The 23,039-nt window shown below is 58.2% G+C and overlaps 1 protein-coding gene across 2 annotated transcripts in view; it reads left to right on the top strand.

The window, feature by feature from the left end:
* ABCA2 (ATP binding cassette subfamily A member 2) overlaps positions 1–23,039 on the top strand; it is a 30,281-nt gene that overhangs the window by 2,013 nt on the left and 5,229 nt on the right. The window contains exons 2-40 of one of the 2 annotated variants that reach the window (XM_072353151.1): positions 2,236–2,329; positions 4,595–4,706; positions 5,121–5,287; positions 5,427–5,554; positions 5,761–5,865; positions 6,296–6,481; positions 6,578–6,796; positions 7,177–7,508; positions 7,703–7,862; positions 8,092–8,220; positions 8,503–8,670; positions 8,807–8,903; positions 9,261–9,434; positions 9,515–9,617; positions 10,322–10,436; positions 11,058–11,248; positions 11,607–11,757; positions 12,059–12,263; positions 12,472–12,636; positions 12,833–13,013; positions 13,288–13,500; positions 13,787–13,983; positions 14,335–14,517; positions 14,978–15,162; positions 15,471–15,591; positions 15,770–15,979; positions 17,224–17,442; positions 17,787–17,889; positions 18,267–18,592; positions 18,866–19,079; positions 19,230–19,335; positions 19,683–19,794; positions 20,143–20,203; positions 20,434–20,608; positions 20,689–20,804; positions 21,058–21,205; positions 21,485–21,608; positions 22,484–22,616; positions 22,821–22,938. In XM_072353151.1, coding sequence (XP_072209252.1) covers positions 2,236–2,329; positions 4,595–4,706; positions 5,121–5,287; positions 5,427–5,554; positions 5,761–5,865; positions 6,296–6,481; positions 6,578–6,796; positions 7,177–7,508; positions 7,703–7,862; positions 8,092–8,220; positions 8,503–8,670; positions 8,807–8,903; positions 9,261–9,434; positions 9,515–9,617; positions 10,322–10,436; positions 11,058–11,248; positions 11,607–11,757; positions 12,059–12,263; positions 12,472–12,636; positions 12,833–13,013; positions 13,288–13,500; positions 13,787–13,983; positions 14,335–14,517; positions 14,978–15,162; positions 15,471–15,591; positions 15,770–15,979; positions 17,224–17,442; positions 17,787–17,889; positions 18,267–18,592; positions 18,866–19,079; positions 19,230–19,335; positions 19,683–19,794; positions 20,143–20,203; positions 20,434–20,608; positions 20,689–20,804; positions 21,058–21,205; positions 21,485–21,608; positions 22,484–22,616; positions 22,821–22,938 — 6,246 coding nt within the window. Of the gene's footprint in view, positions 1–2,235; positions 2,330–4,594; positions 4,707–5,120; positions 5,288–5,426; positions 5,555–5,760; positions 5,866–6,295; positions 6,482–6,577; positions 6,797–7,176; positions 7,509–7,702; positions 7,863–8,091; positions 8,221–8,502; positions 8,671–8,806; positions 8,904–9,260; positions 9,435–9,514; positions 9,618–10,321; positions 10,437–11,057; positions 11,249–11,606; positions 11,758–12,058; positions 12,264–12,471; positions 12,637–12,832; positions 13,014–13,287; positions 13,501–13,786; positions 13,984–14,334; positions 14,518–14,977; positions 15,163–15,470; positions 15,592–15,769; positions 16,061–17,223; positions 17,443–17,786; positions 17,890–18,266; positions 18,593–18,865; positions 19,080–19,229; positions 19,336–19,682; positions 19,795–20,142; positions 20,204–20,433; positions 20,609–20,688; positions 20,805–21,057; positions 21,206–21,484; positions 21,609–22,483; positions 22,617–22,820; positions 22,939–23,039 lie in introns of both variants that reach the window. The other variant, XM_072353150.1, reaches the window with a different exon arrangement.

The raw sequence follows: 23,039 nt of genomic DNA, 5'->3' as shown, positions 1-23,039 counted from the left end.
GAACAGAAGATGAGGTTCTGGACGCTGCAGCTTGTCTCCAGTGTCAGCAGGGTCCCCAGGGTGCAGGGCAGAGCTGACCTGGAGAGCTGGGCAGTGGCATGGCTGCTTCATGCTGTGAAGGGCTTGTGTGCTTCTCTGTTCCTTGCTGAAGGGCTGGGAAGCATCCCACTGCACAGGGGAATTGTCCTGAAAAGTCCTTCTGTGTGTGAACGAGTAGGATGACCTCGATGCCCTTAGAAAAAGGATACAATGCTCAATCAGACTATGGCATCCTGCTTCTGCCACAAGCTCCCAGAAGCCGTCCCAGCACTGGGTGGGAGCTGACATCAGCCCTGGCCAGGGATCACTGGGCTGGGCCCTGCATTGACGCAGGGTGCTCTTTGCCCCCTTTTTGTTTGCAGCTGGTGCTGGGTAGGCGCGGCAGTGCCAGGCAGCATCCCTGTGGGTCACCACCCCCTCTTGGGGGCTGTGGGTTTGCCCAGCTCTGAGTACTACCCTGGAGGTGCTGAGCTCTGTGATACCCTTCTCACAAGGGTCAGCTATAACTCCGTGTTTGCAGTAAGTCAGCATTTGGCAATGCGGTGATTAAGGTTTGGTGCCATCAAAATGCTTTCTTCAGCCATAAAAGTTGGGCAGCAGGACATTGCTGCCTCCCTGCTCCCTGGGTCAGAGGTCAAGCAAATCCTTTCCCCTGGTGCCCAGCACCTGGGCAGTCCCAATATGATACGTGCTCCCTTTGCCCTGCAGTGTCCCATGCCCATAGGTGGTGACCAGTGGCAGGTGGCCCTGCTGTCTGCCTCCCCTTAGCACAGACTGAGGTTGTGCTGGAGCAGTGTCCTTCCTGTAAGCAGGCCCCCTCCTGCCTGCCCCCCAAGTGAATGCCTGGTGCTGGGATGGGGATGAGGGAGGGCTTTGCTGCACAGACCCATTTCTGGTTTGATCCAGGGAAGGAGCTGAGCAGGAGGTCAACGACCTGCTTTAAAACACACAACAAACAGGCCCCTCCTTTTGCCAACAAGGACCAGCCTCCAAAGGAGCCCCGCCTGGTACGGGCCCAGTGCAGGGTGCTGGGGGGGCGGCGGAGGAACGGACCCGCACCCATCTGCACACAGAGATGCCATTGTGTGCCTGGTAAACAGGCAACAGGCAGGGAGGGGTGCAGGCAGCCTGTGGCAGCTGGACCATGGGCAGGGCAGGTCAGGATGCCCCTGCCAGCCTCCAGCACAGGGACAGTGACAGTAGGAATGGTGCGTGGGACCAGGGTTACTGCACAAACAGGGATCCCCTGGCCCTGGCACTGCTCCCAGGCAGCCTGGCCTCCTTCCTGGGGCATCTTCCATTCCCACCTGCTCCAGACCTTGTTCCTCCATTACCTTCTTTTTCCCAGATCTGGTTCCCAGCACGGAGTGGGCAGTGGAGAGGCTTCACAGGATGGGCTGGGAATGTTGTGGGCAGCACCCATGGAAGTAGCCATGGCCACACGCTGTGATGAGGCCAAGAGAGCAGGAGGATGGCCCAGCCCAGGTGCCCTGTGACCCAGCCGGCATGGCCACGCAGCACCAGGCTGAGCATGGTGGGGCTTTGCTGCTCTCCAGCATATCTGATGTGTCCTAAGTCATGATGTGAGGCTGCCCTTTCTGCATAGGTCACCTGGGGTCTGGTCCAGTCCTGGAGTAGGTGGAGGTTGGCTTACCTCATGCCTGTCTCAGTTCCCCCAGATGTGGTGTTTCCCATTGTCTTGCAGTGCAGAGCAGCAGTAGTACTGCGGTGTGGTCTCGGCACTCCTGGTGCAAACCTGCAGTAGCTGTGCCTGCATCTGCGGACAGATGAAGGTGTTGGTGCCTTTCCCCAGGGCCTCTGGGCACAGAGCCCAGCCTGGGCCGCTTGTGCTATTGGGGTCAGGGATTCCTGAGGATTTGCTGTGATTCACCATATGCTGCTGGTGGAAATCCTGCCCAGCTGTTGCCCATCTACCAGGGGCCCACCAGCGCGATGTGCTCCTACCCTGCGGTGCCCCTGGCAGGATGGGGTGGGCAGTTGGAGAGGTACAGGTGCGTGTAGCCCTGTTCATCTCTGGCAGAGCTGTGGTGCAGGACATGGGCATAGTGCTGTACTGCACTGGGGCACAAGCAGGGGGTGTTCCCAGGACTGCCAACCTGGTGATGCCCACATTCCTCCTGGCAATGGGGTCCTGGCCACGAGCATCACGGTCCACCTGCTTTGTGTCATCTGCAGTGGGTGCTGGCCTTCGAGATCTTCATCCCGCTGGTGCTCTTCTTCATCCTTCTGGGGCTGAGGCAGAAGAAGCCGACCATCCCCGTGAAGGAAGGTGCGTGTAAACAGGTGGTGCCCAGGGCATCCACACCTGGGGGAAGGATGGGGACACTGGGGAGCTGTTCCAGCCCCCTGGGACAGCCTGGGGCTGAGGAGGATGCTGACAGCTGGCAGGGATCCCTTGAAGCCTCTGGGGGGTCAGTGTAGAGGAGGAGCTGCGTACCAGAATGGTGGGATTAGAGAGCCAGAGGCATTCCCAACCAAGGGGTGAAGCAGCCTCCAGATGCCACGAGCAGGGCTTTTTTTGTCTCTGCCTGGAGGCACTTCTGCAGGTAGAGGGGTGCTGGAGCTGGGTGGTGCCAGGACAGCTGCAGTGCCCTGAGTTCCTAGGGAGCAGCTGGGGGAATTCTGGGGAGGGGCAGGGGTTGTGCTCTGCATGTAGCCCTGCACACAGCTGTGCAGGTTCAGAGGCTTGCCAGGCTGAGGCAAAGCCAGCAATGGATGGGGCAGGAACTCAAGGTGCCCTGGAGATGTGCAGCTGGAGGTCATGGGGCCATGCCACCAGGAGGAGGACTGTGTGGCAGCAAGATGCTTGGAGTTGGCTGCTGCAGGGCCAGGCAGAGGTGCCAGGAGCTGGTGGCTGTGTTCCTGCATGACAAAGCGTGAGCCTTTGTTTCAGCACGTGCCAGCAAGGGAATCCCAGTGGAGGGCAGTGATGGGTGCTGCCTTGGTTCCTGCCCCAGTGCTGATGTGCACTCTGTGTTGTGTTTTTTGGTTTGTTTTTTCTTTCTTTTTCTCTCATGTTTTCTTTTTCTTTCCCACCATCATCCCTGCCTGCCTGCCCTCCATGCCTCTGCTGCATGCTCCAGTCTGTAAGTTGGTTGGATGGGTGGGTGCCTCTCCCCCTCCCCTGCCTTTGCCAGCCAGGAGTTTTGGGGAGACAGAGCCCGATTGGGATCAGCTCACTCTGGTCTAATCAGCACCTCTGTAAACCTCTTGCCTTCTTTCCCTGGCTGGTGAAGATGAGCTCGAGCTGCTGTGCCCAGAGCCCTTCTGCTGCTGCCTGCAGTGGGTTTTTGTTACTGGCCCAGACTGAGTCAGAGGGAACTTGGGGCCACTGGCAGCTGTGACCCTGGTAGGCTGGGCTGCACAGGGCCTCCCAGAACAGGCAGATCCCTCCCCCATCTCTCCTGGGGCAAACTCTGCTGCCTGCAGATTCCAGTGCAGCTTTTGGTTGCCCAGATGTGTCTGTGCTCACCCCCGAAGCAGCCAGGCTGCAGGCAGCTGTAGTCCCCTGCCACCAGGTCCCTGTCCCAGCCTCTAAGCTCTGGGATGGAGCTGGGACATGGCACTGTTGGAAGCAGCCATAGGGACAGTGGGATGCCTCCCGAGTGATGCTGTTGTCACCTCTCTGTGGCATGACTGCTAACATGGGGCCTATCCAGCCTGTGGCTCCATGCTCTGACTGGCCCCATCTGCCCTGAACTGGCCCTGTCTGTGCACACAAGCCCACCTTCACCAGCCCTCCTGTCATGGCTGTGCTAACCACACTGATCTGCCTCTAACTGGGGCACTGGGGCTGGGACTCACCCCTCTTGCACGACCCCTGTCCCTGCCCAGTGACTACCTTGGGTCCCCCTCAGGAAGGGCTGCCAGGCTTCCCCTGCCCAGGAAGGACTGGGGGAGGCTGCGGCTGGTGAGAGCTCATCCCTGGCCAGGTTCCTGTTTGCTGTCTCCTTGCTGCTCCTTGTTTTCTCCATCTCCCCCTTTACCGTGTCTCCATTTCTCATCTCCAGCAGCCACACATCGGGGCAGCCGGGTGGGGAGGAGGATGGGTCTCAAGAGGGCCTGGGGGACCTGGGAAGCTCTGGGGGCCAATTCTTTCCTGTTGTATTCTTCCTCCTTCTCTTCCTCTGGAAATCCAGCGGTGCTTCTGAGGTTACTAACAAGAGCAGCTGTGAGGCTGGGGGAGGTTGGCAGCACCCTGCTAGGCAAGCATCAGAAGTCAGCATTGTCTTGGGGCCGGGTGGCCACTGCCACTCAGAGGGGAGCAGGCACGGGCTGTTGGGTGGAGCTGGGTGGCCCTGGTGGCAGGCAGGAGCTGCTGCCCCCAGCCCCAAGGAGCTGCTGGTGGGACAGCCGCCATGGGCTGCAGACTTCTGAGCTTGGCTGCCCAACCTTCCCCTGGGCCTCACCAGATGCAGTGTATGCTTCTTTCTGAACTAAGTGTCTGTCTCCCTGGTGGCCCCTGCCTGCCCTTGCCTCTCCTCCTTCCTGCCCCTGCCTTCCCTTGCCTCTTCTACGCTCTTACTGGCTCCAGCTTTCTACACGGCGGCCCCACTCACCTCAGCCGGGATCCTGCCTGTCATGCAGTCCCTGTGTCCCGACGGCCAGCGCGATGAGTTTGGCTTCCTGCAGTACTCCAACTCCACGTGAGTCATGCATTGCCATGCTCTTCTTGGTCCTGTACATGCCCATGCACACACATGCACACACACACTCGAATGCACACCTTTGCATGGTTTACCCATTTTCCCATCGGTGACATTGAACTGCATTCTGCATGAGAACTTGCAGCAGTGAGCATCCTTAGAAGTGTTTGGGTACAGAGTCCCTTGTCCTCAGGGGACACCTAAGCCCATTCATTTCCCTGCACTTCCAGTGGCAGCATTTGGGGAGGAGGAAGGAGGTGGCCCTGGCCACACCTGGGATTACTGGCTCTGTCCCCTGCATTCCTGGCACATGCACAGATTTGATGTGCAGCTGCACAGTGCACCTGAAGGGCTCATCCCCTCAGGTTGCATGCATCCCACACCTGATGCTGCATGGTACTCTGCTCCCTGCAGGGTGACACAGCTCCTGGAGCACCTCACTGAGGTGGTGGAGCAGAGCAACTTGTTTGACCCAGAGCACCCAGGCCTAGAGGAGGAGCTGGAATCCCTGCGCCGGCGCCTGGAGGCCCTCAGCAGCAGTGAGCCCAGCTCCATGGAGACCCACTTCAGCAACCAGGCAGGTCAGTAGGGGGGTCCCTGCAGTGGGCACCCAGCGATATGGCAGTGCCTAGCCACAGGCCCTTGTGGCAGGGCTGGCTCTATGTCCTACGTCTTGGCTGCTCATGGACTGCTCTCAGCCCCTGCTTTGCTCCTTGACAGGATCTGGTTTCACACTGGGGTGGGCTGCTAAGGATCGGGGGGAACTGCACCGCTTTCTCACACAGAACTTGTCCCTCCCCAATGGCACAGCCGAGCTGCTCCTGGGCTCCAGCGTTGACCTGCGGGAGGTGAGTGACAGTGTGGGCTTTGCTGAGCTCGGTGCTGCAGCAGCTGGTGGGCACATCCTGGCCCAGACTGAGCCCTGGCTGCCAGACCTGTGGGACTCCTGCTGTCCTGCCCTGTCGTCCCATTTACCCAATGCTGGGGCACTGCCGGCAGTGGGCTCTCTCTGTTGTCAGCACACTCAGCAGCCCTGTTCCTGTCCTTGGCTCAGGTGTACCGCCTGCTCTTTGGGACCTCTCCTTTGGCACCTGATGACACTTATGAGCGAGACCTGTGGGATCGGTTTGGACGCCGTGAGAAGATGGCACAGCTGGAGGTGAGGAGCGTGTGGGGATGTGGCAGAGACAAGCTCATCTACATCCCCTCTGCTCTGCGTGCAGGGTTGTGTGAAGTTATCTGTCTGAGTAGGGACACCGTCAAGGTGGACAGAGTGGCATTAGGGCCACCAGGGTTCCATCCTGGTGCTGCCACTGATCCCTCAAGGCAGGCTCATACCTGTGCCTCAATTTCCTGTGGCAAAAGGTGATGGCACTGTCAGGAAGGGAGGAGGAAATCATTACCCCCTGTGGCCCCAGGTGCCTTTGGCTGTGGGGAGAGAGCCCTGTGACGTGCCAAGGATGGTGCTACCCCAGTTCTGCATGCTCCCATTGTCCCCACTGTGGACATGTGTGCTGCGGGGGCTTTCATGTGCTCGGGATGGAGGGGGCACTGGGGAGTGCCCATCTACCCCATTGGTCCTATTGCAGAAGAGCCTCCCCAGTGGCTGGAAGAGCCTGCGGGAGGGGCTGGTCCACAGGGCCCTGCGTGACCCCTCTGCAGCCTTGCAGCGGCCGGCGTTGCTCCATCTGCTGTCCCAGGCCCTGGGCCTCGCCAGTGCCGCTGCAGCCCCCACTGGCTCCTACAGTCCCCAGGCCTTTGTTGCTGAGATGGAGGTGAGCAGCCGGCCGCAGTGAGCCACATGGAGGTGCTGGCATAGCCGTGGTGCTCCCACCGCCCCGAACAGCTCAGCCACACTTCCCTCCCTACAGCGCATCCTCTTCACGGCTCCGGTTCTGGAGCAGCTGACCTGTGAGCAGAGATCAGGGACGCTGCGCCGCCTCCTGCGCGTGGCTCCCAGCCAGCAGCCGCTGCTGCAGGCGTACCGTGTGCTGGCGTGCAATGGCAGCCGGGCAGCTCGCGAGGAGCGCTTTGCTCAGCTGGCTGCTGAGCTGCGGGACCAGATGGACACCCCCAAGATTGTCAGCAAGGTGAGCGCCAGCCGGGCCCAGCATCCATGGCCCCATGGCATGGGGTGGGTGGTGGGGCAGGGCTGTTCCAAACTGCTTTTCTCCAACCACCTGGGGCTGTGTGGGGACCTGCGGCCAGCCCAGGTTTCTGAGACGTACTTCAGTACATGCCTTGGCCACCCCTTAGCCTCTCACGTGTCCCCTAGCAAGACCCTGTCAGCATTTGGCCATGTTCCTGCTGCCTGATTGCTGCAGATGTGCTGTGATGAGTCCTGGATGCGGCTTCAGCCTTGTAACCAAGAAAGGGGAAATGGCATCACTTGGGGTCCCCTTGGCCCCCTTTCCCTGGCAGCAGGCGAGCAGGGCCGCTTCAGTGACCCCTTGTCTGCTTGTCCTCATAGCTGCAGCTGGATGAGGTGAACAGCACAGCAGCCCAGCACCGGCTCCGCACACTCCTGGAAGACATCGTAGAGATAGAGAAGGTTCTCCGTGACATGGACATCCTCTCAGCTCTGGCCAGGCTCCTGCCCAGGGGGGCCTGTGCCACCAAGGCTCCGCTGCCCACAGCCAACAGCACTGGCTGGGCCAGTGCAAATGCCACTTCCAGCAACACCACAACAGAGGAGGAGGGTGCCGGGGGGGACCCGGCAGGCAGTGACAACCCCCAGGGGCAGTTCTCAGCCTTTGTGCAGCTCTGGGCTGGGCTGCAGCCCATCCTCTGTGGCAATAACCGGTAGGAGGCCTGGGAGGAGAATGGGAGCAGGGGACAGCCTAGGCCAGGTGCTCCTCACAGCGTGCAGCAGTTGATGCTGCACCATGTCCTTGTGCCATGGCTGGGGGAAATTCTGGGGGAGCCCTGCACAGGGACTGCCCTCAGTGAGGGGTGTGGGGCTGGTGTGGGGTTTGCAGCCTGGGCTGTGTTCGCAGGACCATTGAACCTGAGGCACTGAAGCAGGGCAACATGAGCTCTCTGGGCTTCACCAGCAAGGAGCAGCGAAACCTGGGCCTCCTTGTGCATCTTATGACCAGCAACCCCAAAATCCTGTATGCGCCTGTGGGTACTGAAGTGGACAAGGTCATCCTGAAGGTGAGGGCACAGAGGCCGGGTGCCTGTCCATCTCTATGTGCCAGCCCTGCCAGATGGGCTTAGTGAGACAGGCACTGTGTGATGGTAGGGCTGAGCAGGAGGAGGCTGGCAGCTGCTAGCTGGTGCCTTTGGGATGGATAGGGACCTCATGGCTGCTGGGTGCTCTGCAGCAGCAGCCTGGGCAGTGAGCAGCCCTGCCTCCTCCAGCTGCATTACCTCTCTCCTGCAGGCCAATGAGACCTTTGCCTTTGTGGGCAATGTCACCCACTATGCCAAAGTGTGGCTGAACATCTCCCCCGAGATCCGGACCTACCTGGAGGAGGGCAGGCTGCAGAGACGCATCCGCTGGCTGCAGCAGGTAGAGTGGTGCTGGGATTGAATCTGCCTTGGCTTGTCCCAGGGGCAGAAAGGGGATGTCGTGTCCTCAGGTACCCTCTACTTCTGTCTATGAGGTGCTCCTGGGTGCCCAGCCTGCCTTGGTGAGGACCAGGCTGTCTCCCTGCTCAGACTGGGTGCTGTCTTGCCATGTCCAGAAGGAGCACTGCAATGTGTTGGTTCCATCTGTGTCCACAATGGGGGCAGCACTGAATGGTGGGGGATGCTCCAACCTCCCTCTCTCAACTCTTCTGCCCTGTTCCAGTTCACCACTGACCTCCGCAAGCACCCAGAAATCCTGAACGTCTCCGACAATGACCTTCTGCACAGCTTTCTCAATGGCAACTTCTCCCTGCCCAATGCCAGTGTCCTGCTCCAGCAGCTGGACACCATTGATAATGCTGCCTGCGGCTGGGTTCACTTCATGGCCAAGGTGAGGCTGCACCCATCTGTAGACACACGGGAGCTTGGAGCAGCACCTGTCACCCCTTGCTGTACTCTACAGAGCCCAAGAGCTCAGACCTCCTGTGAGAGGCAGCAGGATCTCACTGGCTGTCCCATCCCTCCAGGTCAGCGTGGACATCTTCAAGGGCTTCCCAGATGAGGAGAGCATCGTCAACTACACACTGAACCAGGCCTACCAGGACAATGTCACAGTCTTTGCCAGTGCGTCCCTGGGAACCAGCTCCTATACAGGGGTCCCTGAAACCATATCCAAAGCTGTGCCCCAGGCCTGGGGCCACTGGCTCTGGGATGTTGACCACCTCAGTCTGTGTGCTGGATGAATGAATGGGTCAAGCATGCCAGCTCTTTGTCCCTCTCTGCTGTCCCTTGGTCCTGGCCACTGTCCTGGCTCACCATGGTTGCTTGCAGTCAGAGTGGCCCCACATCCTGTGCCAGGACCATCCTCGGCCATCATAGCCCTTGCCTTGCTCTGGGCAGAGACATGCTGAGCCCTGAATCTTGGCTCCCGCTGTGTCCCTGCCCATCTCAGCAGGCTGTCTGCCTCTCTGCTGCCCACAGGTGTGATCTTCCAGACCAACAAGGATGGCTCGCTGCCCCCGCATGTCATGTATAAGATCCGGCAGAATTCCAGCTTCACCGAGAAGACCAATGAGATCCGGCGGGCGTACTGGCGGCCTGGTCCCAACACTGGAGGCCGCTTCTATTTCCTCTATGGCTTTGTCTGGATCCAGGGTGAGTCCCAGCTGCCTGACCGGTTACCCGTCAGCCCCTGCCTGTGCAGCCCACTCAGCCTGGCCTCCCCTCCTCCCCAGACATGATGGAGCGTGCCCTCATCAACACGTTTGTTGGCCATGATGTGGTGGAACCTGGCAACTATGTGCAGATGTTCCCATATCCATGTTACACCCGTGATGAGTGAGTAACACTTCTCTGGGCAAGGAAGGGCAGGGGCAGGACTTTCCCTCTTCCCATCAGCCAGTCTGAATCAGCCAGGACACGTCTGGGATACAGAGACAAGGCTGGAGGCCTTAGAAAGGCTGGAGAATGCCTTGGGAATGACGAGCAACCAGTTATGCTGTATCTTGAACTCCCAAGCCAAGCAAATGGGGAAATATTTTTTTCCCCAGTTCATAGTTCAAATGAGGGACTCATGGCTGCAGGGCATCTCAGAGGTTGCAATACTCAGGAAGAACAAAGAGAAGTGTGGTAAATGGGTGGCACATAGTAACCACATCAGTGGTTATTGAGCGCAGTGATGTAAATGAAGCACTGAGAAGTCCCAAACCTGCAGGGCAGGAAGGTGCTAGGGGCCCTGTCCACACCAGGGTAGGCAGGGCACTGGGATAGTCTGCACAGTGCTGCAGGCTTGGCTGCTGGAACCTGAGGGCCTGCACAGGTGTTCCTCATTAGAGGAGCTCTGAGAAACATTTTCCCCTCCTGTGTCTCAGTTTCCTCACATATTGAATGGTGATGGGACAAGTAGCTCTTGCAGGTCACTGAGGAGCTGCTGAGGGCTGTAATAGTCCCTGGGTGGCAGGAGAGCCCCTCCACTGTCTGGTAGCCTGTCCTTAGGGTCTTCCCAGGCTCCAGCTCTCTCTTCTCTTCTTACATTCCACCAGCTTTCTCTTCGTCATTGAGCATATGATGCCTCTGTGCATGGTGATCTCCTGGGTTTACTCAGTGGCCATGATGATCCAGCATATTGTGACAGAGAAGGAACATCGCCTGAAAGAGGTGGGGATGGTGGGGGAGATCCCTGGGGATGAGCAGTTATCTTCCATGCCTGTTTGCCCAGGGCAGCCCAGGCACAGGAACTTGTGCTCTGCTGCCAAGTTGCCCCCTATGTTATCCAACAGTAGTTCCTAGATAGCAGCAGCCTAGAGCCCTGCCTGATAAGGGAAGAGCTCTAAAGCCATCAAGAGTGCGCTGCTAGGCATAGTGCCAGGCTGAGCTGGCCAGTGTCTCAGAGAACCACCCTCAGCAGCCAAGGCGGCCTGCAGGAGAGCACTGACCCCAGCTCAGCCTGCAGCCCCATTGTGGCACATCCTGCCATGTGCTGAGGCACTCAGCCTGCTGCTGCTGGGATGGGGATACCCTTTGCAGGACCTCGTCTCTCTCTGCACTCCTGGTGCCCCAGGCACAGATCTCACCTCCTAGAGCTCTGCTGCAGTTCATCTCTGGGCAGAGCTGGTTCTACTGAGCATCCCTGGTAGAAGCCCTGCAGGGAACGGAGCCTCTAGGCAGCCAGACCCTGGATCCTCAGTGCTGCCATTAGCTCTTCTAGCCCCTGCGAGTGAAGGGCTGGGGGATGTGTGGGATAGGGGACAGCCTCGCTAAGCAGTGTCGGCTTTGCAGGTGATGAAGATGATGGGCTTGAACAATGCAGTGCATTGGGTAGCTTGGTTCATCACTGGCTTTGTCCAGCTCTCCATCTCAGTCACAGCACTCACCGCCATCCTGAAGTATGGCAAGGTCCTGATGCACAGCGACGTCCTCATCATCTGGCTCTTTCTTGCCATCTATGCTGTAGCAACCATCATGTTTTGGTGAGTTTCCAGGCTCCCTCAGTGGGCTCAGGGTCCACCAGCAGTGCCAGGTCCCTGGCGGAATGTCCCTGTGCCTTGGGGTGTGGGTGCTGGGAACCCGGTGGTAAGGGCTGGTGGAGGGAGGGACACCCCAACCAGGCAATTTGAGGGTTGCCTTTATTACCTCAACACCAACAGAATCAGTGTGGGGAGTACCCTGGTGGGGCAGGATCCTGGTTTGGGTGCTGGAGGGTTCCTCCATCCTTGGCCCTCTCATTACTAATCAGAGGGACGTGCTGGGTCCAATCCGTTCCTTGGGGTTTCAGGGCCACCTCTGCCTTGCAGTGGGGCTGGCAATGTGACACTGTCCTCTCTGTAGCTTCCTAGTGTCGGTGCTCTACTCCAAGGCCAAGCTGGCCTCTGCCTGTGGTGGCATCATCTATTTCCTCAGCTACGTGCCCTACATGTATGTGGCCATCCGGGAGGAGGTGGCTCATGATAAGATCACAGCGTTTGAGAAGTGCATCGCGGTGAGTTGGGTGCAGCTGTCAGGAGGTGCCTGGCCCAGGCTTTGCCGTGGGTACCCTATGTCCCCTGTGTAGCTACTGGTCCTGGGCATCCCACATCTCACTGACGGGCCACCGACCCCTAGGCAGATCTGTGCCCATGTGAACTGGCTCTCCATGGGACTTTGGAGGCATCTCTAGGAGGTCTGGTGACTCCCAGGGTGGGAAGCATTTCCATGGGTTTGGGTGGGGCAAAGCCAGATGGAAATTTACTCCAGAGTTGGCATGTGGCTCCTGCTGACGTGCCCTTTCCTCCTCCCTGCAGTCTCTCATGTCCACCACAGCGTTTGGACTGGGCTCCAAGTACTTTGCGCTGTACGAGGTGGCTGGTGTGGGCATCCAGTGGCACACCTTCAGCCAGTCACCTGTGGAAGGAGATGACTTCAACCTCCTGCTGTCCATGATGATGCTGATCATCGATACCGTGGTGTACGGGGTGCTCACGTGGTACATTGAGGCTGTGCACCCAGGTATGTGTGGGCAGGGGCATCATTGGAGCACCTCTTCACTGGGGATGCTGTTGTTTCCTGCCTGTGCTCAGCCCTGATACAACCAGATTCAGCACAATGTGCCTCTGTGGTCCCCTGTGTGTGTCTTCCTGGGGGCACCTGCCCTCACCCACTGGGAATTTGGACACGCTGCAGAGGTGGCCCTGACTGCACAGGGTTGTGCTTGCAGGCATGTTCGGCCTGCCGCGGCCCTGGTACTTCCCCTTCCAGAAGTCCTACTGGCTGGGCAACGGGCGAGTGGAGACCTGGGAGTGGACATGGCCCTGGTCCCGCACCACACGCCTCAGCATCATGGAGGAGGATCAGGCCTGTGCCATGGAGAGCAGGAGGCTGGGTAAGCTGGCAGGCAGGGGTGGCAGCCAGGCTCTAGGGCTTGGTCCCTGTTGTGAGCATGCTGCCCGTGCATCCCTGGTGCTGCATACCTGGGGGCTGCTGCCCACAGCTCAGAGCAGGAAGGGCTGGGAGCCAGCACAGCCACTCCAGGGTGGAGCTGGGGAGATTTGTCCCCAGGAACCCTGTTTTTACGACAGAGGAGACACGGGGCATCGAGGAGGAGCCGACCCACCTCCCCTTGGTTGTCTGCATTGACAAGCTCACCAAGGTCTACAAAACCGACAAGAAGCTGGCATTGAACAAGCTGAGCCTCAACCTCTATGAGAACCAGGTGGTGTCCTTCCTGGGGCACAATGGTGCAGGCAAGACCACCACCATGTGAGTTTCAGCCATGGGCTTTGTCCTGGTCAGTGATGAGTTGGGAAGGTGTCACATGGCCATCCTCACTGGGCTCCATGTCTGATGCTGTGCCCAGAGGGAGGTGGTGTGGGTATGAGAGTGGTGTGGAAGGGCAAGAGGTGGCCAATGCAAAGCCCTGCACTGATACTGCTCTGCCAGGGCCCAGCAGATACTCTGGGAAGTGAAGATTGGGACTGGAGACAGAGGAAGGTACACAAGGTCCCTCACTGTGTTCCTTTCTTCATCCATCCAGGTCCATCCTGACTGGCTTATTCCCACCAACCTCAGGCTCCGCTACCATCTATGGTCATGATATCCGGACAGAGATGGATGAGATCCGGAAAAACTTGGGCATGTGTCCCCAGCACAACGTGCTCTTTGACAGACTGACAGTGGAAGAGCACCTCTGGTTCTACTCACAACTCAAGAGCATGGCAGAGGAGGAGATCCGCAAGGAGATGGACAAGTAGGCACCCCCAGCTCCTTTTGCCCACATATGCACCTTTTGCAGAAGCAGGTCCCGCTCTGTTGGCTGTGCCTGCAGGGAGTTGTCTGGGAGCAGGGATCACCCCTACTGCAGCTCCAACAAGTGTGTCTGGAAACTTGGGGTACTGGGCTGGCATAAGTTCCTTTCATAGCTTGGTTGTAGCTGGGTGGCCCTGACTGCCAAGAGCCATGGGAAAGAGCGGTGACGTGCTCCCTGCAGGCACAGGCTGGCCCCAGCAGTCTGCTGCTTCTGTCCCTGTTCCCAGGATGATTGAGGATCTGGAGCTCTCCAACAAACGCCATTCCTTAGTGCAGACCCTCTCAGGGGGCATGAAGAGAAAACTGTCAGTGGCCATTGCCTTTGTGGGTGGGTCGCGGGCTGTGATCCTGGATGAGCCCACAGCTGGAGTTGACCCGTATGCGCGCAGAGCCATCTGGGACCTCATCCTCAAATACAAGCCAGGTGAGCAGGGAAGGGCAGAGCCATGCATGGGGCAGAAAACTGAGCTTAGGCTTAAGAGTGGAGGGAGAACCTCTCACTGTCCTCCTAAGAGGGACCAGGTATGCCTCTCCTGGTTCCCAGCCCAAGCTGTGGCATGACCTCTCCCTACATCTGTCTTTGTATGGTGGTCAGACTCCTCTGCATCTGAGCCAGGGGTCCCTGTGAGATCCTTGTAGGATCAGCCAGCTCCATGCCCTCAGTCCCCACACATGCTGACAGCATGCCATGCCAAAGCAGTGCCTGGTAGGGCAGGCAGAATATACAGCAGCCCTGGCACCACCTCACACCTTCTCTTAACACTCTGTGCCACAGGGAGGACCATCCTGCTGTCCACCCATCACATGGATGAGGCTGACCTGCTGGGCGACCGCATTGCCATCATCTCCCATGGCAAGCTCAAGTGCTGCGGCTCCCCACTCTTCCTCAAGAGCACCTATGGTGATGGCTACAAGCTGACTGTGGTAAAGAAGCAGTCGGACACCAGGAACAGTGCAGGTTTGTGGGCCCAGTGGGACCTATGGTTCAGAGCATCAGTAGATGGGACCAGCCCTTTTTGTGCCTGGGAAAGGAGCAAGAGGTCAAAACCTGAATGCTCCCACCCCAAGTCTCTATAGGCCAGGTGGAGGGCACAGCAGGACAGCACAGTGATGCAGAAGGTGGCACTGCCCAGCCCTGGTTTCTCCCTCTGGGTCCCCAGAAAGACCCTGCATGGAGGCACTGCCCCCAGGTTCTGATCCTGGTCCAGACTAGGGGCTGCCTGCTGATGCCCAACATGGGCAGTGGTGCCCCATGGGACTCAGGACCAGATGGCACAGCTGGGGCAGCTGGAAAGCCAACAGCACCCTGTGATCAGTGCAGAAGGATCCCCCAAGGCACTGGGGATAGCATGGGAAGGGAGAGGTGGTCCTGGTAGAAGGCTGGATGAGGAGTGACCAGTGCTGCCCCTCTGCCACAGAGCCCGGCCAGCCCCACAGTCCTCCAGGCCACTCATCCGTCAGCCCCTGCTCCGAGCCCCGCGTCTCTCAGTTCATCAAGAAGTACGTGGCCTCCTGCCTCCTTATCTCAGATACCAACACTGAGCTCTCCTACATCTTGCCCAGTGAGGCCGTCAAGAAGGGCTGCTTCGAGAGGCTCTTCCAGGTACCCACGTCACACACAACCTCACCACCTTGCTGGCTGCACAAGGATAGAGTCAGTGTTGAGGCATGGCATGAGCCCAGTGGGCACAGCACCCTGTGAGACATGGGGAAAATGTGCATGTGAGCATGTGTGAGTGGGCTTTTGAGGGGCAGGACATGGCACTGAGCCTGTTCCAGCTCTGTCAAAGAGCATCACCTGTAATTGCCAACAGCAGCTGGTGTGGGGCAGGGATCCCATCTGGCACCAGCACTCATGAGGAGCTGCAGCGGTGCTGGAGCCTCCTGCCCTCCTCATTTTCTCTTCCACAGCACTTGGAGCAGAGCCTGGAGGAGCTGGACCTCACCAGTTTTGGGCTGATGGACACCACACTTGAGGAGGTGTTCCTGAAAGTATCTGAGGAAGACCAGTCCCTGGAGAACAGCGATGCGGGTACGGCTTTTGGGGAGCTTGTGGTGCTTCTGGCAGGGGGTCATGGCAGTGAGGTAAAGGCATTGTGTGCCTTCACATGGGCTGACCCAGCTAGGGGCAGCCTGTGTTTGTGAACCAGATCTGCTGGGTGAGGCATAGCGAAGGCTGCCACAACCAGCAGCGGCTCCCCTTCTTCCAGACATGAAGGAGTCCAAGAAGGATGCCCTGCAGCCACCCCTCCCTGAGCTGGACCCGAAGCCAGAGGCCAACAGGGAGCCACTGGCTGAGGTGGATGAGCCTGAGAAGCCCGAAGTGGAGCTCAGCAACCTGGTGACCTGCTCCAAGCTAGCACAGTCACAGGCATCCCTGCATTCAGTCTCCTCGGTGGGCTCCGTACGGGGTGATGAAGGTGGGGCTTATTCCGAGTTCTTTGGGGATTACTCTCCATTGTTTGACAGTCGTCAGGACCCTGATAACATCAGTCTGCAAGGTTCGTAGTACTGTGCAGCGGTGTGCTGCTTGTGCACCACGATGGAGGTGCTCTGGGACGGGGAAGATGGCTGCTCCAAGGCAGGAGCAGAGCTGGCTCTCCAAGGAACATGGTGCCTGGTGCACTGGAGATTGAGACCGTGCTGGCTCAGCTGAGCCCCATGGGGCTGAGCCTGTGTTCCAGCAGATGATGTGTCCAGGGAGCCTGTGCAGAGAAAGAGAAGGGGAAGTGCAGAGTCTGCAGCCTGAGGACGTGGCTGGGGGGGGATGGCTGGAGACTGATGCTTCTAGCCAGAGTTTGTGCCCCTGAGCTGGCGGACCCCGTGCTGAGATGCGGAGTTGGCAGGCTCATGGGCAGGTGGAGGCACACCTGCATTAGCCCTTCCCTTTGTCTCTCTCGAATCCCGGGGTGCTGACCTGCACACTCACTCACTAACATGCTGCTTGCGCTAGTGGCCGCTGGGGCAGCAGCACTGTCCGGCACAGGGCACGCTGACCCCATGGCTGAGCTGCTGAGTTTCAACTCTTGGCCCTCCAGTGTGGAGTTGTCTTCCAGAGAGCAACTTTGCCCTCCAGCCCCTGGCACAGGTTCAAGGCCATCCCTGCCCGGATGCTCAAATTGCACAAGCACAGAGCATGCAGACGGAAGCCTGAAGGCGACTGTTTTATTTACAAATCCTTTTCTGGGTTATCCCACCAGTTCTTGTCATGATTAATTAATTGCTGTGACACTCTCCCTCCCCTGCCAGGGCTGCAGATTGCTCTGAGCATTGCTGAATTTGGGTCAGCGGGAGGCAGAGCAGCAGCAGCGTGGCACTGCAGCTGGGCTCTTCGTGTCCCAGCTCTGTGCTTGCTGGGTCCCTACACGTGTGACCTGTTCCCACTCTTCCTGATCAATGCTAACCACTTTGGGCTGACTGCAGCCAGTGGGAAGATGGAGGTGTTCTGCCAAAAGGCACCAGTTTTGTTCTTTAAAAACTATTGTCACAGTTTCCCATTTTGGGCCAAGAGAAAACCAGCCAGCCACCTTGCTTCATGCCATGGTCGTGCCATGGCTCAGTGACCCTTCAGGTTGGCTGTCCCCAGTTCAGTGCCAGGGCACTGAACTCACAGGTGTGAGACCTCTGGGCTCACACTCTCCTCTTTGCTGTCCCCTCACTGCAGACCAAGAGGCTGATGTGGAGGCAGAGGACCACGACCTGGCTGGGCAGGGGAGCTTCAAGCTGGAGGGCTCATGGCTGAAGCTGCGCCAGTTCCATGGACTAATTGTCAAACGCTTCCACTGTGCCAAGCGCAACACCAAGGCCCTCTTCTCTCAGATCCTCCTGCCCGCCTTCTTTGTCTGCGTGGCCATGACTGTGGCACTCTCTGTTCCTGAAATAGGTACCTGCGAGCCCTTGTCCCATTGGGTTTGGGAGGACACGGGTATTTGTCCCATTCCCTTTCCAGGGCCCAGGCTCATGCCTCAGCCCCAGACTGGGTGTTCACCTTCTACATTGGCAGCAGCTTGGAGGGAGAGTATGTGCCCCACTCCGCTGCCCCCACAGCAGCTGGGTCTCACTGACCTGCCCTTTCCTGCCTGCCTTAGTGTGGCCAGCAGTGATGCTGAGGGGGAAGAGAAGGGATGAGGCCAAGGCCTGAGGGTGTTTGGCCAGCAGGTCTGTGGGTGTGGGGCCACGTGGCAGGGTGCTGAGGCCACAAGCAGATTTATGTCCTTATCTGCACAGGTGACCTGCCACCCCTCATCCTCTCCCCATCACAGTACCACAACTACACCCAGCCCAAGGGCAATTTCATTCCTTATGCCAATGAGGAACGGCGTGAGTACCGGTGAGAGCTGCATCCTCTTCTCCAACCCTGTCCCCAGGACCTCCATGTGGTGAGGGGAGGGCAGCTCAGAGCAGGTCTGGTGCTGGAGCTGGCTTGGGCTTGGAGCAAAGCCTGGTCAACACATTGTCCCCATGCACGGTGTCCTCTATCCTCCCCTATGGAGAGGTGCCAGCCCTGATGCTGACAGTGAGCAGCAGCTTGACTCTTGCCAGTCCTGGGCTGTGTGGGTACCCAGGGCTGTACAGTCACAGTGCCTGTGCACCTTCAGCCACTGCATGTACTGACGCTGCAGGGACTTGCCCAGAAAAAGATGGACATGGTGGGAACTCCCCAATCTTCTGTTTCTCATTTCTCCTAACACACTCCTTTCCCTGCAGCCTCAGACTGTCTCCTGATGCCAGCCCACAGCAGCTGGTGAACACCTTCCACCTGCCCTCTGGCATAGGGGCCACCTGTGTGCTCAAGACAGCCTTCAACAACACACTGGACCAGCCCATGCAGACCCTGAACCTCAACAGCAACGAGTCCAAGATGCTGGCAGCTAAGTACTTTGATGCTATGTGTATTGACTCCTTCACCCAGGGCCTGCCGCTCTCCAACTTCGTGCCACCACCTCCATCCCCAGCACCTTCTGACTACCCTGTCTCAATGGATGAGGACCTGCTGCGTGCCTGGAACTCCACAACCTTCTCTACCATCAAAGGTATCACCTGCACCTGGTGTGCAGGTCAGTCTGGGCTGGGAATTCATCTCCAGTGGGGCAGTGTGTTTTCCTGCAGGAGCAGATCCAAGTGTTGGTCAGGTGCAGCTTGCTCTGGCCATGGCAGAGCATTGCTTGGCTGCACTCCTGTTTCAGGGCTGGTGCTGGCCCCACAGCACTGCTCCCTGTCAGATCCTCTTGTCCTGGCTGCCCTATGCCACCCCACAGCCACTGTTGCCAGGAGCCTGGCTACAAACTGCCTCCTCTATCCCACAGAGACTGTCACCTCTGCCCCCTCCCTGCCCCGCATCATCCATGAGCCCATCAAGTGCACGTGCTCCATGCAGGGGACTGGCTTCTCTTGCCCCAGTGGTGTGGGGGGCCACCCCCCACAGATGAAGGTGGTGACAGGGGACATCCTGGCAGACATCACAGGGCGCAACGTCTCCGAGTACCTGCTCTACACCTCGGACCGCTTCCGGCTGCACAGGCAAGAGAGAGGCTGGGGGTCCCACCCAGCACCATGGATGGGAGCGGGGCCCTCAGGGGCACTGACAGGAGCCAGGGGTGCAGTCGAGTGTGGCCCCATTCCTGAGCACAGGGTACAGTAGTCACTCTTTGGACATGCTTTGTCCCACAGGTACGGAGCACTCACCTTTGGCAATGTCCAGAAATCCATCCCAGCTTCCTTTGGGGCCAGAGCTCCTGCCATGGTGCGCAAGATTGCAGTCCGGAGAACAGCCCAGGTAGGAGCATGCTGAGCCCTGAGGCACCTGGGATGTGGGCGAGTGGCAGCAGCCCCAGCATGATGGGAAGGAGGAGGACAGCACCACCTGCACAGCAGGGCCCACTTATCAGCTGCTCTACAGCCATGGTTTCTACTAAGGGGTCTGTCAGGGCTCTTTCACCGTGGAGCACTTTCTAACGCTCCCACCACAGCGGGTCAGACCCGCTGGCTCAGCAGTGGCCTGCTTTCCTCGCAGCCATGAACACAGGAGTACCCTGTGGCTGTCCCACCTGACCCCATCCTGTCCTGCATATCTGGCTTTGCCCAGCTCTTGCTGCCTCCCACCACTCTTCTCTGCTCCTATAGGTCTTCTACAACAACAAGGGCTACCACAGCATGCCCACCTACCTCAACGCTCTCAACAATGCCATCCTGAGAGCCAACTTGCCCAAGAGCAAAGGCAACCCTGCTGCCTATGGTGAGAACCTGAAGGAGTTTTGAGGGCAGAAGCACAGCAGGAACAGCTTGAGGACATGACCCAACAAGGCCCCAAAGTGCAGTGTTCCCCCTTGGCCCAAGCAAGCTAATGCCCAGCTGGGGCAGAGGGCTCACTCTCCTTGGTTATATGTGGCTTGGGGTCTGGGCTAGGCAGGGTCTGGCTGGGGCAATACCTCCTGGGTTTGCAGACTTGTCTGAAAGATGCTATTTGCCAGCTGGTGAGAGGGTGGGCTTGGCCTCAGAGTGCTGCATTGCTTCTGAGCTGCAAAGAGGGAAGCTCATCCTGCTGAGGCCAGCTTTCACACTTCGACATTTATTTGTCCTGCAGGCATCACAGTCACCAACCATCCCATGAACAAGACCAGCGCCAGCCTGTCCCTGGATTATCTGTACGTGTGGGGAGCTGGTTCATGGGAGGGTGGCCATCATGTAGAATGGAAAGGAGCTCCCTGCTGTGGTTTGCAGGGGAAAGCTGAGGGTTCTGCTGTGCATGCACCATGGGGAGGGACATGTGACACGGGAGTCCCTGTTCTGTGCACAGAGGCTGTCTCGCAGTAGGGCGGGCAGCTGAGAATGATGGGTGATGGTGTCTCTGCTCTTCTCCTTGCTCCTGATGCAGCCTGCAAGGCACAGATGTGGTGATTGCCATCTTCATCATCGTGGCCATGTCCTTTGTGCCAGCCAGCTTTGTGGTGTTCCTGGTGGCTGAGAAGGCCACCAAGGCCAAACACCTGCAGTTTGTGAGCGGCTGTGACCCTGTCATCTACTGGCTGGCCAACTATGTGTGGGATATGGTGAGCAGGGCACATGGCTTCACTGTTGATCACCCTGGGCTGAGCAGGCAGGCAGTCACTGAAGTTTCTGTCTTCTCCAGCTGAACTACCTGGTGCCGGCCACGTGCTGTATCATAATCCTCTTCGTGTTTGACCTCCCAGCGTACACCTCTCCCACCAACTTCCCTGCTGTCCTCTCGCTCTTCCTGCTGTATGGGTATGTTGCTGAGATGGGGTGAGCAGGGCAGGGGGTGAGCCATGGCGTATCCATCTGCACTGGGGCTGCACCAGGATCCAGGTCTGGGGCCGCCTTGTGTTTCTGTTCTGCAGTTTCTGTGGCTTATGGGCTGGGAGACCCTGGGGAGGATGGGGCTTGGAGATGGGCTCTGGGAGATCCCACGGCTCGCTAGTTGTTGCCACGGTCCCTTTCCTGCCCCACTCACATGCAGTCCTGCTGCTTGCCTCCCCAGCTGGTCCATTACCCCCATCATGTACCCTGCCTCCTTCTGGTTTGAGGTGCCCAGCTCCGCCTATGTCTTCCTCATCGTCATCAACCTCTTCATTGGCATCACAGCCACTGTTGCCACGTTCCTGCTGCAGCTATTTGAGCATGACAAGGTATGAGCTTCACAGCTCAGGTGGCGGCCACCAGGAAGGGAGGAGATGCCTCCCTTAACTTGCTGAGAGGGGAGATGCCCTTGGCACGGTACAAGGAGCCAGAACACTGTGACAAAGCCTGTGGCTCCCACACAGCAACTGGTGGTGGTGCTGCCAGGCGGTGCCAGGCAGGATGGGACCTCAGGAGGTCTCTACTGCAAACTCCTGCTCACAGCCATCCTGATCCCACCAGGTGCTCTCAGTTCCCACAGATGTTTCTAATGGCTGTATTCTCCACAGGATTTGAAGCTGGTGAACAGCTACCTGAAGAGCTGCTTCCTTGTATTCCCGAACTACAACCTGGGTCATGGCTTGATGGAGATGGCCTACAATGAATACATCAATGAATACTATGCCAAGATTGGTATGGCCTTTTCCTCCCACCCTCCCTTGCTCCACAGTGGGTCAGGGGAGGTCATTGTGCTGCACATCCCCTCCTACCACCCTGTGGGACCCTCCTGGGATTTAGAGCAACCTAGAGCAAAGAGCTGGGGGATGTGAATGAGGGAGCAGCCACAGTTGAGCCCATTGAGAGGCATGTTGTGGTGCCAGTGATGCGGAACGTGGTTTCTCGGGCCATTCCGTATATGAGCCCTGGCAGAACTGCACATTTCTGCTGCCATCACACTGCCCGTGGTGTGGGCACTGTGCAGCGATCTGAGAGATGGGAAAGCAGGGGCTATTTTGTTCCAGATGTAATCTCTTGTTTGCATGGCTGCATTGCCCTACCAAAACCACCCTTTTGCTAATTGCAGCTTCAAGTTGGCATCAGAAAGTTTTGGTGCTGCTGGCATCATGGTAAGTATTTAGGAGCAGAATCCAACTTATCTATTTAGTACCCACTCTCAGTTGGGTATTTCACCGAGGTTGAAAAGTTGCAAGGCAATTGCAACAACAAATGTGAATGGAAAGCCTTGTAACCAGCCATGGTGCCAGCAATGCCAGCCAGCCTGGAAAGATGGAGGAATGTGGCAGGGGAGGGGATGCAGAAGCAGGGCATTGTCACATGTCAGCCTAGTTTAAGACTTACGGTGAGCATGGCAGTGAGACAGCAGCTGCTGCTACCTGGCAGTTTTGCTGCTGACCCTCTGGGCAGAGGCATTACCCACATTACCTCCAGTCTGTTGTGGTGACTCTGTCCCCTGGAGCTGTCACACAGGGGCTATGGGTTCAGCACATGGGCTGGCTGTCCTCCTGGGAAGGTGCCCCCATCTGCTCTGTGCTCTTCATCCCACTCAGGGCAATTTGATAAAATGAAATCACCCTTCGAATGGGACATCGTGACGCGAGGGCTCGTTGCCATGACAATCGAAGGCTTTGTGGGCTTCTTCATCACCATCATGTGCCAGTACAACTTCTTCCGGAAGCCTCAGTGAGTGTGGCAGGGCTCTGTGGGGCTCTGCAGGGCCATGCTCCCTCTGGCTGCTGCCTCCCCAGCCCTTTACAACGGGGCAAAGCTTTGCTGCAGGACCCTCAGCTCCACGCTGCCCCTGCTACCTGTCCCCAGCCTCTGCCCCGTGGAGGGGTGCGGGAAGACAGCTTGCCCCCCCAGCCCACCCCTTGCTTCCTTCTGCAGGAGGCTCCCAGTCTCCACCAAACCCATTGAAGATGACATCGACGTGGCCAATGAGCGGCACCGTGTCCTGCGCGGTGATGCTGACAATGACATGCTGAAGATTGAAAACCTCACCAAGGTACAGCTGCCCTGGGGGGGTGACACAGGTCACATGCTGTGGGGCATTCAAGGGACGCAGACTGGGCTGGGGTGCTGGGCTAAGCACCCTGCTCTGCCCTG

Source organism: Excalfactoria chinensis, chromosome 18 (genome assembly GCF_039878825.1).
Source record: "Excalfactoria chinensis isolate bCotChi1 chromosome 18, bCotChi1.hap2, whole genome shotgun sequence".
Taxonomy (NCBI): Eukaryota; Metazoa; Chordata; class Aves; order Galliformes; family Phasianidae; genus Excalfactoria; species Excalfactoria chinensis.
This window is presented reverse-complemented; position numbering and strand designations above follow the sequence as displayed.